Source organism: Camellia sinensis, chromosome 3 (assembly GCF_055761805.1).
Source record: "Camellia sinensis isolate YWXY chromosome 3, ASM5576180v1, whole genome shotgun sequence".
Taxonomy (NCBI): domain Eukaryota; kingdom Viridiplantae; phylum Streptophyta; class Magnoliopsida; order Ericales; family Theaceae; genus Camellia; species Camellia sinensis.
Genome location: NC_138963.1, coordinates 146,344,211 through 146,361,499, shown reverse-complemented (window position 1 = coordinate 146,361,499; position 17,289 = coordinate 146,344,211). Strand labels below are relative to the sequence as shown.

General features: G+C 40.8%; 1 protein-coding gene across 1 annotated transcript; it reads left to right on the top strand.

Annotated features, from left to right (window-relative positions):
* The first annotated feature begins 2,121 nt into the window (after nucleotides 1–2,121).
* LOC145822827 (wall-associated receptor kinase 2-like) lies at nucleotides 2,122–16,892 on the top strand. Its single transcript, XM_082921112.1, has 3 exons — nucleotides 2,122–3,212; nucleotides 3,353–3,523; nucleotides 15,519–16,892. The coding sequence occupies exons 1-3, from the start codon at nucleotides 2,300–2,302 to the stop codon at nucleotides 16,736–16,738; spliced, it is 2,304 nt and encodes a 767-aa protein (XP_082777238.1). The 5' UTR covers nucleotides 2,122–2,299; the 3' UTR covers nucleotides 16,739–16,892.
* The last annotated feature ends 397 nt before the right edge of the window (nucleotides 16,893–17,289 follow it).

Here is a 17,289-nt window from a genome sequence, read left to right as displayed (position 1 = left end):
ATGCATCACTGGAATCCAATTTCAATTACAATAGAATTTAACTCGGCACACATCAATAATACTGTTCCTCCAAATGACTGCGTCAACTATTGTAACATCAATTAGAGGACCAGCGCTAAATTGGATGTTTTTTACCAAAGTTTTATTTTTTAGACGAATTTTCCAAATTTAGTGACGCGCAAAAAAGATAATTGGCTGATAATCAAATAATATATAAAAAAGAGTTGCCTTTAATAGACTTCTATATCATTGATCTTGAAAAATGAGTCTAATTTTTGAGTTGAAATAGCAGCACAAATAAAAGTCAATCTATCTTGTGATGGAAGTAAATATAGACGAAGTAGAACAAATCAAGAAGACAACAAAATTCTATAAGCATATACTACAAAAAATCTCAATAAATATTATTTATACAGTTCAAATATAAATTTCATAACAAAAGTCGAATGTTCAGATATAAATTTCTAAATAAAAAGTAGTTGTTCAAATATAAACTTTTGAACATATATGTATAAATGAGCAATTTATTTTTATTTATCTTTTAAAACAACACAAATAGTGTATACTAGAACTTTTTGTAGTGTGCGAATAGAATTACGTTGTTTGTGAAAAATATTTGGAATGATTTTTTTTTATTTTTTTACAAAAAAAATATAGAGAAAAAAGAATTTTTTAATTTTTTGTATAATTATCTAACTTTTAATTTTTTTTTGCTATTATTGTAAGTTACCAAAACAGTCCTAAGGACAAATACAAGAGAGGGTACTAAACAAACAGAGTAGTCTTGCAAAACGAAGCAGCAAATCCATCTATACTATTATATATGTGAGCACATGATTTGGTGTCCAATAGTCCATTTATACTATTATATATGTGAGCAGATGATTTGGTGTCTAATAGTGTAGTGACTTCTCTTTATACTATTATATATGTGAACAGATGATTTGGTGTCTAATAGTGTAGTGACTTCTCTTTCTGCTACGTGACAAATTTTTCTATTCTAAAATAAAACAATATTATTCAAAGGTAAGATAAATTTTCCTATCCTAAAATAAAACAATATTATTCAAAGGCATGAGCAATAATTGAACCCAAGACCTTAGATTTTATTAAGAATGCTCTTACCATTTAAACAACATACATATTATAATATTAATTTCTTTATTATTTATTTTTATGCTTACTTATTTGAATTACATACGCACTGCGTGTGCCACCCGCTAGCATATATATAACTATTTCAAAAGCAAACTCTCTACTACCAACAAAAGCAAAAGTAGAGAGGGGACTGCTCCAAGCCAAGAAAACTGTTTTAAAGGTTTTTTTTTTTTTTTTTCATTTTTTCCTTCTGTGAGGTAGGCATCTGTACTATTCAATTGATCCAATTCTGGTGTTTGCATCCCATTTGCGTGACATCTTCATGGATTTGATTTGGCTTTGGTTGTATTGCATGATCTCTCTCTAGTACTATCATTTTTTGGTTTCTGAAAACTTTTTGTTGCATCGTAAGAGCATGATTTGCCTTTTGAAGTTGTATGCTTTGATTAGCGTTTGGTATCATGAACAAGCTCTTTTCGGTTAAGTTTTGAGATTTTTTTTTTTTAAAAAAAAACAAAAACTAGTTCGGCAAAAGGAAAAAAAATTTAAGAACTCATTATTTTCATATAATTTTCTCTTTTTTGGGATGAAAATAATTTTAAAAAATTTTAAAATAATTGTTTTGTGTTTATTTCTGTGAAAACTAGTATGTAATTTTTTTGAAAAAAATTTCACAAACAGATTATGAAAAATCAACCAAACAGTGACTGTGATTATCAATTTTTTCTTTAAATATTTTTATTTTGCGTCAATTTAATCCAATTAATAAGATCTCTTTAGAAATTTAATTAAAATTGATCGACATATATAAACTTTTTAAAAAGTCATTGAGAAATTGATGTCTAATTTAAATGGATATTTTTTTTTTTATTAATTTATCAGCGAATGTTTATCAACTAAACTAGATCAACACAATATAAAATATCATAGGAAAAAATAATACAATAGGAAGTACAAGACTAAATTGATATAACGGCAAAGTTAATTTGATTTTTTAAATTTTTTATTACAGTGAATACCATCCATACAGTTGTTAGACTAGTTGCAAATCACTCCAATAAGTTATGTTGTTTATTTTGCACTGATTACTTTAATCGACTCGGAATACTTTTTCTTCGTGATTGCCTAGAAATGTTTCACAATTGACAATTATATATGAATTTTGAATACAGAAAAGCTTTTTCCAAGAGGCAAGCTAGCCATGGCTTCTTGGCAAGGAATGCAATTGAAACTACAACCCATCATCATGACGCTAGTACTAGTACAACTAGTGGTGGTGATAATGTCATTCTCAGCAGCAACAAAAGCAGCACCACCAACAGAAGCAGATTTGAAGAATCATGGCTGCGTGAACCGTTGCGGGAATTTAAGCATCCCATACCCATTCGGCGTGGAAGAGAATTGTTATCACAATGAAGATTTCTTCATTAATTGCAGCGATTCCCAGCCATATTTATGGCATGGTAATCTCCATGTTACAAATATATCGCTCGACGAGGGTGAGTTAGGCATCATGAATTACATATCTCGTAATTGTTATGACCTGTTAGGTACACCATTACAGAGCAACGTAGATGCATGGCTCGACACTGCCAATTTCTCCATTAGTACCAAGAACAAGTTCGCTTCTATTGGTTGCGACACATATGGGTATCTCCGAATTTTTGAAAACAACAGTTTCGCTTTTGCAACTGGGTGTGTGTCAAGTTGTATGAACATCTCCTATGTTCCTGATGATGGATCTTGCTCTGGAATTGGTTGCTGCCAGACCTCCATCCCAAAACGACTCAGCAATATCAAAATTGTTGCGGGTAGCTACAACGAACATCAAAATGTATCAGACTTCAATCCCTGCAGCTATGCCTTTGTTGTTGAAGAAGCTGCGTTTAATTTCTCCAAAACTTACCTTCAAAATTTTACGGAAAACATGGTGCCAATGGTGCTTGATTGGGGAATATGGGATAATGAGACATGTGATGAAGCTAAGAGAAATGTGACTAGTTATGCATGTGGAGATCATAGTGATTGTTATAAGGCAGAAATTGGTCATGGGTATCTGTGCAAGTGTTCCAAGGGTTACAAAGGGAACGCGTACCTCTCAGATGGTTGCAAAGGTTAGTAGTATAGTATCCGTTTAGCTAGCTTCATATTCATCATGTTCGGATTCAATTGCTTTTGATTCTATAAATATTGCTTTTGTGATGCTTTAATTTCATTGTTGAGCTCTCCCTCCTCTGTTTTGATTGTTTTGCAGACATAGATGAGTGTGCAGATTCAAATCTCAACCAGTGTATAGAGGAAAGCAAATGCTTAAATACGCCTGGGAATTATACGTGTTCTTGCCCCAAGAGATATTACAGTGATGGCAAAACAGATGGAACACGTTGCACTGCTGGTCGAGTTCTTGTGCTTCAGATTGTGATTGGTAATTGTGTGGGTGAAAATCTGACCATACTGCCCGTTTAGTGATCAGCTGGAGAGCACAAGCAGAATAGATGGCTTAAGCAACCTGAAACAGAAAGAAAAAGCTCCGGCGGTGGTTCTTCCACCCGGGGGCACTCCGACGATCAAGTCAGTATGTCTCTCAAAGATAATCAAGTACTAAACTGAATACTCAGAATATCAATTACATACCTTAGACCCACGGGGGTGCCTCTCTTTTATAATATACCCAATCCAAGTCCCACTAGAAGTATGACTTCCATGAACTTTAATTCACTGTTTACTCTGGACTCTTTAAGAGATAGAGATAAACTCCCCAAGAGCTTTATCCTTATCTTGACTAAGTCCCCTTTTTGCCTTAGGACTCTTGCCCCTTTATCTCGGATTCCGATATCTTCGGAGATGACCTCGGCTTCTCCGAGATTACCTCGGCTTAACTACCAGGGCACGTGGCACCTCGGCTGACACGTCGGCGTCACCATGCCACGTGTTGGTGTCCAGAAAATATATCCCCACAACTGCCCCCTAGGTTCTATTACCTCGGCATTCTGAGGTGATGGAACCTACTCCGATATTTTTTGTCACCTCTTTTCTGAGTATTGGCTCAAAAACTATTTGGCCCAGGTTATCTACTTTCAGCCGACGTGTTCTCTTCGGAGAACAAGGCTTCGGTTGTACTTTCCCACGCGCATAAGCTGTCATGCATATCTAACTGTTTCTTTTACGTGTTTCGTCTTTATTGGAGCGTGTCAGTGACGCGCCTGGAAGCTGTCTGTTCGTTTGTCTGCGCCGTCTGACGCGTGCGTTACCCTAGGCGTAATGATTGCCCTAATTTTGCCGCCGTTTCACATTTTTGACAAAACTTCTTTTGCCTCTATCTTTTCTTCACTTTTTCATTCCATCTTCTTGCTCTTTGTCTTTCTGAAAGCTCGTTCTTGTTCTTCGAATCTGCCATTGCTTCAATTTCTCTTCTAGGATTGTTCTTAACCCCTCATTCTTGAAAAAGCCCTCTTTGCTGTTGCAACTGGTTTCTGGTTTCGACGAGCATTGCTTCGGCTTCATTTGTCCTGGTAAGACCCTTTCCTTTAATTCTTTCATTCTCTTTATGTGCTTTTGTCTGTCTGTTTGCCATTATTGATCTTGTTCGAGGTCTTGGATTTACTCGTATCTTGAATTTGTGGTTATACCTTGGACTTCTATGCTTTTTCATCATTCTCTTTACCGCTATTCTTGATTTGTTTCTGTATCTCTATTGTTTCTGAGTACTATACCTCTATTCGTGAATCTGAAACGTCGTTTTTGTTTTCTCTTTTTTTGTATCTGCCCCAGATCTGTGCCCTCGATCTTTATCTTCATAGTTTATAGATTTGGGATTTGTCTGTAGAACCCTTAATCTTTAGGAAAACCTGAAAAACGCCCATCTTCTGAAATATATTCTTCTTAGTTTAAGCCGACATAATGGGTATGTGGAGGCATAGGGTAAATACCCCAACAAAACTTGAATACTTTAGGCAGGAATTCTCTATCCCAGCCGACGTTCATCTTAAGCTGGCTGGGGATAATGATACCATCGTGCCTACAGACCATACAATGCCTTTTCCAATAGTTGCTTTTACTAAATGTGGACTTCGGCTCCCACTTGATCCCCTTTTTCGTCAAGTTCTCCATTTCTATAAGCTGAACCCCATGCAACTTACCATCAATTCCTATAGGGTAATTAACGGTATTATAGCCTTAGCTAGGCAAGAAAACCTTAGAATCACCCTAGCCGACGTTCAATATTGTTATACCATGTGCCCTCTTGATCTGAAGGATAGGGGTTTTGTCTATTACCTTAAGCCGAGATCCACTCAGTACAAAATCATAGCCGACCTCCCAGACTCCAACAAGGGGGCTGGAGATGATTTTCTCATTGCTTCTGGAAATTGGGAATTTGGCCCAGATGAAGATGTCCACCTCTACCCTCTTCCTCGAACAATTACAGAGGGCAAGAGTAAGAGCCCTAAGTCAACACTTAGTTGTTTTTACTTAAGACTTTTAATACTTTTTGTTTCTGACGTCTGTTTCTTTGCAGATCTTTATCAGCCACCGAAAAATTTTCGTCAATCCTTCTTCCCAGGAACAGATCTGAAAACACTTCTTGGCCTTCCAATCCATAAACGAAAAGCCCCAATTTTACTAAATTTTATCCCCACATACAAATCCACCTTACCCGACGTCCCAAGAAAAAGGAAGAAGAGTCTTTCTCCACCCACAGCCACAACCTTAACTGCTTCTACATCCCGAACCGATCAAGAGTCCACATCTGACCCAGCCGATCTTCCATCAACTTCGGCCCCCTACTTGATACCAATTTCTGAACGTAAACGCCGACGAAGGCTTGTAAAGACTGCCGAAATGGTTCGCCCAAGGCCTGTTGTCCAAGACCTTCTCGCCGACCTTCCAACTGATGCCGAAGCTGCACCAACGCAATCAATGCTCCCACCCAAACCAAAGAGAGTAAAAAAGGCTCAGCCTAAGGCCAAGGCTACAGATGCCGAAGCTGAGGATACTGTGCCTATTTCAAAGCTGGCAGAAAGCAGGAAATCAGCCTCTGTCTCCACCAAGAGGTCTGCTGAGGGTCAACCCTCAGGGTCTACACAAACAAAGAGGCCAAGGTCATCGTCTGCGACGACCTCGGCTTCGAAAAAGCCCGACGTCCCCTGGGCCCCTGATCTATCTCTGGAGGACAGGCCCATTATGGCTAGTGAGAGTGCTGACGACATTAATGTTGCTGTTGCTCTTAGCACTGCTCTCCTTCTACCGAATGACTTGGAGCGAAATGCCAAACTTAGTGAGTATGAAAATTATGCTCTTATGCTCCAACACTCTGCTCAAGTAAGTATTTCTATTTGTATTTGTGTTTTTTCCTTCTGTTTCTTTCTGAGAAAATTTTCTGATACTTCTGTTTTCATTTAGGCTATCCAGCATGCCCATTCATTTTCAATGCAATCCTTTGAAAATCGCCAAAGGTTGGTTGATATGAAGAGGGAAGCAACTTCAATGAAGAGAGAAATAAGGGCCCTTGAAGCAAAAATGAAGAAACTGGAGGATCAGGCCGAGGCTGCAACGAAAGTTCAAACTTTAGCTCTTGAGAATGCCGAGGCTGCTGAAGCTGTTAAAAAAGTAGCTGAAGCCGAGAAAAGAGAGGCTGAGGCTAGGAAGACTCAAGCGGAGAAAGAACTCCAGCAGGCTCTGGCCACCAAAGAGGCCGAAGTTAAAGAGGCCGATGAAAAGGCCTATGCTCAAGGCATGGCCGACGTCGCAGAAGACTACAAGCTTCAAGTCAGGCAGGCATGCAACAGGGGATTTTCCCTTGGTTGGATGTCTTTGATAAAGAAGCTTGATCTTCCTGCTGACTCGCCATTGCGTCAGGCCGACGCTATTCCTTTACCATTCCCTCCACCTCCTCCTGAAGGTGAATCAGAGTCTGAGGCCGAGGCCGTGGATGAAGATGAAAAAAAAGATGAAGGTGAGGCCTTGGTGAGAAAACCCAAGGATGCTGCCGAAGCCAAGTCCCCTCCTCCTGCTGAGCAAGTTATGGACTTAACTCAAGATGAGGGGGGTGATGATGCTGAGGAAGTGCCCAGGGAGTCTGTTCAAGGGTATCTATCATCTGACCTCCTTCTGACTGAAAGAAGTCTTGACACAACATTGGCAGAGATAGATGCTGAAATACAAGCGGAGAAAGTGGCCGAGGAGATTCCACCTGAGTCGTCCGAGGTCCCAGTTCCTGCTGTTGCTGATGCTCCAGAGTCTTGATTTTCCTTTCTTTCTTTTCTGGATTTTGTACTTTGTTCTTTCTTTCAATTCCTGGACAATGTATATTCCTTCTTATGGCCGATGTGCCTTTTTCAGTATGTAATTGCAACTGTTCTTGCTATGGATATTTCAATCTTATGATGTTCTGTTGATTGCTTCTGCATAGTCTTGTACTTAGAAAATTTTTTTTGCATGTTTCCTTATGTTGCTTTCTTTGTGTAATCTCCTCGGGGTTTCATACCTCGGGTATAACCATAAAACTTTTACTTCGGTAAGACACTAACCTGCAATCTTTTCATAAATTTCAACAAGTATAGAACATATATTTCGGAATATATACTTTTGCAAGCTTCTTCTTAAGTTTCAACAAGTATTAAATGGTAATCTTAGTCTTACCTACTTGTAAATTGCTATAAATTTCAACAAGTAATGAACAGTACACTTAACCTTTATTTTAACTTGTAACTTTCTGTTTACCTCAGCGGGTGATCACATGTCGGCTTAACACAAACTTGTAAATTGCTACAAATTTCAACAAGTGTTAAGCATCTTCACTAGGGTTTAACCAACCCACATATTGCTATAAGAACTTAAGCAATAACCTCGGCCTATCTTCGACTTGTAAATTGCTACAAATTTCAACAAGTGAAGATAAGGAATCAGCTTAATTCCAACTTGTAAATTGCTACAAATTTCAACAAGAAGATTAAGGGATAACATCGGCTTAACTTCAACTTGTAAATTGCTACAAATTTCAACAAGTGAAGATAAGGAATCAGCTTAATTCCAACTTGTAAATTGCTACAAATTTCAACAAGTGGATTAAGGAATAACATCGGCTTAACTTCAACTTGTAAATTGCTACAAATTTCAACAAGTGAAGATAAGGAATCAGCTTAATTCCAACTTGTAAATTGCTACAAATTTCAACAAGTGGATTAAGGAATAACATCGGCTTAACTTCAACTTGTAAATTGCTACAAATTTCAACAAGTGAAGATAAGGAATCAGCTTAATTCCAACTTGTAAATTGCTACAAATTTCAACAAGTGGATTAAGGAATAACATCGGCTTAACTTCAACTTGTAAATTGCTACAAATTTCAACAAGTGAAGATAAGGAATCAGCTTAATTCCAACTTGTAAATTGCTACAAATTTCAACAAGTGGATTAAGGAATAACATCGGCTTAACTTCAACTTGTAAATTGCTACAAATTTCAACAAGTGAAGATAAGGAATCAGCTTAATTCCAACTTGTAAATTGCTACAAATTTCAACAAGTGGATTAAGGAATAACATCGGCTTAACTTCAACTTGTAAATTGCTACAAATTTCAACAAGTGAAGATAAGGAATCAGCTTTGCTTGAGTTTGATATGTCTTCAATAAACATCCATGCATAACTTTATCAATCGAACATGTTGAAAGGATTCTGAAAAGACTTTATTGATAATATCGGCCAAACAATGATGTTTATCTAATGAAAGAAAAATTTCAAATTACAAGTATTCCAAGGTCTGGGCAATGCTTTGCCCTCATTGTCCTCAAGCCGATATGCTCCATTGCCTAATACTGAAGTAACTCTGTAGGGTCCTTCCCAGTTTGGGCCAAGCTTGCCCTCCCTGGGGTCCTTCTTGTTCCCGACGACTTTTCTTAGGACTAGGTCGCCAACTTGAAAATCTTTTGGATTAACCTTCTTGTTGTAAGCTCTGGCAAGCTGTTGCTGGTATACTGCGAGCTGAATCGCAGCCTTCTCTCTTCGTTCTTCCAATAAATCCAGGTCTCGGGCTAAGAGTATGTCATTGGTGCCACTCTCTACTCCCTGGGTTCTGATCCCTGGGATGCCGATCTCCAATGGGATGACTGCTTCTGTGCCATAGGCCATGGCAAAGGGGGATTCTCCTGTAGATCTTCTCGGCGTAGTCCGATATGCCCAAAGCACGTTGGGTAACTCATCCACTCACTTTCCTTTTGCTGCCTGGAGCCTCTTCTTTATTCCATCCAGGATTACTTTGTTGGACGCCTCTGCTTGCCCATTGCTTTGAGGAAAACTTGGAGTTGAGAAATAGTTCTTGATTTTGAATTTTGCACAAAAGTTTTTGATAAGTTTGCTGTCGAACTGTGTTCCGTTGTCGGCAACTATTGCTCTTGGAATCCCAAATCTGGTGATTATGTTTCTCCAAATAAAATTCTTGACATCCACATCTCGGATTTTGGCAAGAGGTTCTGCCTCTATCCATTTTGTGAAGTAGTCTGTTGCTACCAGTAAATATTTTCTTTGCCCAGTTGCTTGGGGAAGTTGTCCAACCAGATCCATGCCCCATTGGGCAAACGGCCAAGGGCTGGATACTGGGTTTAGGTCGGCAGCTGGCTGATGTATCAAAGGTGCAAACCTTTGACATTGCTCACACTTCTTTACATAGGCTTCGGCATCCTTTTGCATGTAGGGCCACCAATACCCCTGGGTAATGGCCCTGTGGGCTAACGATCTGCCCCCAGCATGGCTTCCACAAATTCCTTCATGAATCTCGTAAAGAAAATCTTCAACCTGCAAAGGGTGTACGCACCTTAGAAGTGGTCCAGTGAAGGACCTCCTGTAGAGATGGCCTTCCGCTGTTAGACTGAATCTGGCCGATTTCAGCCTAATTTTATGTGCTTCTTTATGGTCTTCTGGCAGCTTCCCCTCTTTTAGGAATGCAATGATTGCATCCATCCAGCTTGGTCCAAGGCCCACGCACATTGTTTCTTGTTCGGTACTCTGTTTATCTATACTCGGGGCCGACATGTAGTCGATCATAATTGTCCTTGTTTTTCCAGTTTGAATTGAGCTGGCCAAGTTGGCTAATGCGTCGGCGTGGGTGTTGTCATCTCGGCTAACTTGGAGTAATCTGCAGTTCTGGAATAGGGCTGCCAGTCGGATGACTTCCTTTGCATATGCCGACATTCTTTCATCTCTGGCTGCAAATTCTCCTGTTGACTGGTTAACAATTAATTGTGAATCACAAAAAACAATTACCTCGTCTGCCTCTGCTGCTGCTGCTAGCTTTAGTCCTGCAATTAATGCTTCATATTCTGCTTCATTATTGGAGGCTTTGAACCCCAGACGGATGGACTGTTCTATAATTTCCCCATCTGGAGATATCAGCAGTACTCCTGCTCCTGCCCCCTGGCGGTTTGAACTTCCATCGACGAATAGTCTGAATGAATCACCGATGTAGATGCTGCACGGTCTGAGTTTTTCTTTCTCTTGCTTTTTTGTCTTTGACTGGGATTCTTTTTGCTTGTTGGGGTGATGCTCATCTTGGCTTGACGGAGCCCGAGGTGTGATGGCTTCAGGTGTGAGTTCTGCGACGAAGTCGGCCAAAACTTGGCCCTTTATTGCTGTTCTTGGCCTAAATTCCAGGTTAAACTGGCCTAGTATTACTGCCCATTTTGCTATCCTTTCTGTTAAGTCTCCTTGATGTAATAAGGACTTTAGTGGGTGCTCTGTTAGAACCACAATCTTGTGTGCCTGAAAGTAATGGCTCAATTTCTTTGAAGCCGTTACCAGGGCTAGCATTAATTTTTCCAGTGGTAGGTATCTTGTTTCTGCATTAGCCAAAGTCTTACTTACATAATAGACAGCCTTTTGCTCCCTTTTTTCCTCTCGGATTAGCACTGCACTGACTGCGTGTTCAGAGACTGCTAAGTACAAAAACAATTCCTCCCCTGGGACTGGGTTAGAAAGGACCGGGGTTGTGGTCAGGTACTTTTTTAGGTCGGCTAAGGCAGCTTCACATTCTTCTGTCCATAGGAAGTCTGTGGCTTTTTTCACCAGGTTAAAGAAGGGTCTGCACTTGTCTGAGCTTCTGCTGATGAATCGGTTTAGGGCTGCGGCCCTTCCAGTGAGCATTTGGACTTGCTTTGCCGATGTTGGGCTCTGTAGCTCCAGGATGGCCTTGATTTGGTCTGGGCTGGCCTCAATGCCCTTTCTTGTTACCAGATAGCCTAGAAATTTACCTGACCCAACTCCGAAGGCACACTTTGCGGCGTTGAGTCGGAGCCGATATCTTTTGAGTATGTCAAAGACCTCTTTTAGGTCGGCAAGATGACCTTTTGATTCCTTGGTCTTTACGACCATGTCATCGATGTAAACTTCTACTGTTTTGCCGATCAGATGTTTAAACATCTTTGTTACTAACCTCTGATAGGTTGCTCCTGCGTTTTTCAGCCCAAAAGGCATTACCTTGTAACAGTACAGGCCTTTCGGGGTGATGAACGCGGTCTTCTCCTCATCTGGAGGGTACATAGCAATCTGGTGGTACCCTCTGTATGCGTCTAAAAAACTCATCCTTTCGTGTCCCGAAGTGGCGTCTACCAGTTGGTCGATTCTGGGCAGAGGGAAGCTGTCCTTGGGGCAAGCTTTGTTGAGGCTGGTAAAATCTACACAAACCCTCCACTTGCCATTCTTCTTTTTTACTACTACTGTGTTGGACAACCACGTTGGGTACTGAACTTCTCGGATGGCCCTGGCTTCAAGGAGTCTGTCTACCTCTTCCTCCACTGCTTCGACGTGCAATAACGTCGGCCTTCTGGCTCGTTGAATCACTGGTTTTGCCGATCTGTCGACATTCAGACTGTGGTAAGTGACCTCGGGGTCAATGCCAGGCATTTCATAGGGTGTCCAGGCGAACGCCTCTATGTTTGCCCTTAAAAAATCTTCCAGTTCTTTTTCTTCTTCTTTAGCTAAGCCAGAGCCGAGAAGGAAAAATCGTTCTTCATCACCCTCCTGGACGAGGATTTTCTTTAGCGCTTCTTCGCTTTTCTCGGTTGGTTCTTTCCCGACGTCTTCCAGGACTTCTATGTCCTCATCTTCAACTTCTGCTTTCTTTGGCTCCCGTATACTACAGGTGGACTTTATTGCTGCCATGGAGCAATTTTTGGCTTGTAGTTGATCCCCTCTGACTTCTTCAATCCCATGCTCTGTTGGGAACCGGAGTAGTTGATGCAACGTCGAGGGAACTGCCCCCATTGCATGCAACCACGGTCTTCCCAGGATGATGTTGTATGGTGAGGGTGTGTCAATTACCAGGAATTCTGTCCTGATCTTCTTAGTGCCAGCTTGTACCTCCAAGCTTGTTGCACCTAGTGGCCATGTCGGCGTTCCATTAAAGCCGACCATCGGGCCGCTGGATTGTTCTAGGTCATCGGGGTGAAGGCCTAGCTCTTTGTAACATCTGACGTACATGATATCACAGGAGCTGCCTTGGTCTATTAGGATGCGTTTTACTTGGCACTCCCCAACCTGGAGGGATACTACCAAGGCATCATTATGCGGATGTTGGACCAGTTCTAGGTCGGCTTCAGTAAAGGCTATCATTGGCCCTTGGCATTCTTCTGGCCGATGTCTCTTGTCCCCAACTTGGTAGATATGCTGTAAATGTCTTACCCTCTGGGTTTCTCCTCTGACTTCGTTTTCGTTGACCCTTGAGTAGATCACATTGACCACCCTCGGTTCTCCTGCTTGTGGTAGCTGTGCTGGGGGAGGGGGTGCTGCTGGTGCTTGAGGCAACCTTGCCTGCTCTTCCCTTGTTCTGGCCTCATCGACCAGGTCCCTCAGAAGGCCTTGTCTTTCCAGGTCCTCCAAGTGTGCTTTTAAGGCTCTGCAACCTTGAGTTGGATGCCCTTCTTCATTGTGGTAGGCACATCGTCTACCAACGTTCCTTCCCATGAATTCCCCCGGTGCTCTTGCCGGAGCCCTGAAATAAGGTTGATTTCGAATCCGATCTAAGATTTTATGGATTGGGATCCGGAATACCGTCGTCACCGCCTGTTTATTTCTCAATTCTATTTCTTGTTTGGTCGGCCCATTGTTGACTCGGGCTCGCTTTGGCGAGCCGTTTCCCTTTTCTTGCTTCACCTCTTTGTTTCCCGACGTATCTTCCTCGGCCCTGGCGTATTTCTCAATTCTTGCCATGAGTTCTTCCATGCTTTTTGGCAATGTTTTTGCCAAAGACTTCCGTAGTGGGCAGTCATCTTTCAGGCCGTTCTTGAAAGACACGACTGTTACTTCCTGGTTGCATTCAGGTATTCGGTTGAACACCTCGTAGTACCTCTTCGCATAGGCCCTAAGGCCTTCTTCCTTGGTTATTCTTAGAGCCATCAAAGCATCAACCCTCAGGGGTTGCAGCTTGTTGGTCACGAACCTGGCCACAAACATCTCGGCCAAGCCTTCCCATGTCTTTATGTTTTCTTTTGGTAACTTATGGAACCAATCAGACGCAATTTCCCCAAAGGATGAGGGGAATACTTTGCAGTGCAGCGGCTCGTTTCCGCTGTATAGTGCCATTGAATTTAGGTATAGCCCAACATGAAAGTTTGGATCTGACTTACCATCATAGATTTGGAACCTCGGCATACTGAATCTTTTGGGCGGTTCGAATCTGTCCAGTTCCACCGAGAAGGCTGTCTTCGGTTTTACTGGGGAGTTTACCTCGGCTTCCGCATTCTGCTGCCTCCTTTTGAGGTAGTCCCTTAGGTCTTCTTTGCTCCTCCCTGGAGCTCGGCTGTCTTTGGATTTTAATCTTTTTGGCATACTGCTTTCGGCCTCGAGGTGGGTCCGTTTGGGTCTTTCTTCATGGGTTGTGTCAAAGTGGAGTATTTGCCCCTGAACATGTCGATGTTCTTTGGGGTCTGGATTCTTCATGTGTTGCGTCCTTCGGGACTCTTCTTGCCTCGGCTTTCCCGCCCGACTTCCCTGGAAGGCCGGTGAGAGTGCCTTCCGCTCCTGGTATGCTGAGGGACCTCGGGGATTGTTTTTCTTCCGCCTTTTTGGGTGTTGGTCGCTGGTATCGGCGTATCTTGCAGCGGGTATGGTGGCTGCATTACATTGTTTTGCATCATGAAGTTGACGACTGACTGAAGGTCTGCTAACTTGTTCGCCAATTCTTTTACTTCCTCATCCCTCCGTAGGCACCTGTCCCTCCATACTTAGAGGTTATCTTCATTGTAGTACCTTCCTTGGTTTGTTCTTTTTGACGTGTCGCTTTCCAGGTTTACGTCGTTTTCTCTGTGGCCCTGGCCACGGGCTTCTGAATTGTGGTTGTCTCCTTCAATGTCGAGGTCAATTGGTCTGCCACTCCCAGTGGGAGCGTCATTCCCAATATTTTCCTGCTGTCCGTTACTGGCCATCTACTCTTCCTTCGTTCCCACAGACGGCGCCATATTGTGTGGGTGAAAATCTGACCACACTGCCCGTTTAGTGATCAGCTGGAGAGCACAAGCAGAATAGATGGCTTAAGCAACCTGAAACAGAAAGAAAAAGCTCCGGCGGTGGTTCTTCCACCCGGGGGCACTCCGACGATCAAGTCAGTATGTCTCTCAAAGATAATCAAGTACTAAACTGAATACTCAGAATATCAATTACATACCTTAGACCCACGGGGGTGCCTCTCTTTTATAATATACCCAATCCAAGTCCCACTAGAAGTATGACTTCCATGAACTTTAATTCACTGTTTACTCTGGACTCTTTAAGAGATAGAGATAAACTCCCCAAGAGCTTTATCCTTATCTTGACTATGTCCCCTTTTTGCCTTAGGACTCTTGCCCCTTTATCTCGGATTCCGATATCTTCGGAGATGACCTCGGCTTCTCCGAGATTACCTCGGCTTAACTACCAGGGCACGTGGCACCTCGGCTGACACGTCGGCGTCACCATGCCACGTGTTGGTGTCCAGAAAATATATCCCCACAGTAATGCCATATATGTCAAAAAGTAAAATAAATAAAGTACAACACCTAATTCACATATAATTAATGAATTTGGAAGAATTTACTTGTAACCTACATCCCCAATTGGATCCACATCCTTTTATACTCCAGTAACTTGAAAGAATATTTAAAATTATTAATAGGGTAATGCTATATAAATTAATAAATAATTTACAAATTTATCTTAGTCACTCATATGATACATAACATATTATTTCAATGGGTCTGTTCCAGATTTTAAAGTTTTATTATTGCATGTTACATTAGTAGTAATAAAAAAAATTTGTAAAATTTGTAAGTTTAATGACATTTTTTTTTATTAATATCGCGAGTCATATAATTTTCTTGCTATGCATAGTTTCGAATCAATATTGGCAAGATGTTTATAGTCTTTGTTATTTAAAAATGACTTATTTGAAATACAGGTATTGCCATTGGTGCTTTGACTGTTTTGGTGAGTAGCTCCTGGTTGTATTGGATTTTCAACAAAAGAAAGCACATGAAGCTTAAAGAAAAGTTCTTCAAGCAGAATGGTGGATTAATGTTGAAACAACAACTCTCTAGACTAGAGAGACCGACTCGGGAAGCGATCAAAATCTTTACTTTCGAAGAGCTCAAGCGGGCTACCAACAACTATGATGACAATAAAATTGTTGGTAGAGGAGGTTTTGGAACAGTCTATAAGGGAATTCTAGTAGATAACGCAACGGTGGCCATCAAAAAATCACAAATTATGAATCAAAGACAAATAAAGCAATTCATCAATGAGGTGGTCGTGCTATCACAGATCAATCATAGGAATGTGGTCAAACTCTTAGGTTGTTGTTTGGAAACTCAAGTCCCTTTACTCGTCTATGAATTCATCACCAATGGCACTCTCTTTGAGCATATACATAACCACATCAAGGCATCTAATATGTCATGGGAAAATCGGTTGCGAATAGCTGCTGAAACGGCTGGAGTATTGTCATATTTGCACTCTGCAGCATCGGTTCCTATTATTCATAGAGATGTTAAGTCTACGAATATACTCTTAGATGATAACTACACTGCAAAAGTGTCAGACTTTGGAGCATCAAGGTTGGTTCCACTAGACCAAGATCAATTAGCAACGGTGGTGCAAGGAACTCTTGGATACTTAGACCCTGAATACATGCTCACAAACCAATTGACAGAAAAAAGTGATGTTTACAGCTTCGGAGTAGTGCTTGTGGAGTTAATCACTGGAAAGAAGGTGTTGTCATTTGACAAGCCAGAGAAGGAGAGGAGTCTAGCTAGGTATTTTCTTTCCTGTATGAAAAATGATCGGTTGTTCCAAGTTATCGATGAACAAATAGAAATTGAAGGAATTGTTGAGGAGCTCACAGAAGTAGCTAATATTGCAAAGAGGTGCTTAATAGTAAAAGGAGAAGAAAGGCCTACTATGAAGGAAGTAGCAATGGAATTGGAGGGGTTGATCAACAAAAAGATGAAGAAGCATCCATGGGTAAAAATTGATTTGAATGGTGAAGAGAGTAAGCACTTGCTTGGTGGCAAGTTAAGTGGGTTTGAGTTAGATTGTATTACTAGCAGTAGTAACACAACAACAACTAGGGACGATAGTGTGAGGGAACATATGATGTTGCCAATGGATGGTGGGAGGTGATTTTTATGTACCACAATGATAACAAATTGGGTGATGGTTGGTTATTACTGTCTTTTGTGTTTTGTAAAATTATGTGCTTACATTAGATCGTTTCGGTTTAATTTACATTTTCATATGTAATTTTTCATTATTGTAATCTATTATTCAAATACATTGGGATATATAGGAATAATTTCACAAATAAATAACAACCGATGACAGTAATTATAAATTGATGGAGTGCAACTAAGAGTTGATTTAGTGGTTTGGTTTGTCTCTAGTGCGCTATGTGGATTGGTCTAGTTTGGCCCGAGTACTATTTTAATGATTTGATCCGTTGATCTTTTAAACCTCAATGTGTGGACCATCCACAAAAAAATTAAATTGATTAGATAATTATAATAATATGATTTTATCGCGTCTGTCTTCACTGAAATAGATGACAAGTATAATTTTGAAACAGATTGTTTGATTATCAATCTGATTTTTTATGAATGATCAATACACCAATAAAATTAACAGATCAAATCATTAAAGTGAGGGTCTATGGTTGACCTACGGCCCAAACTGAA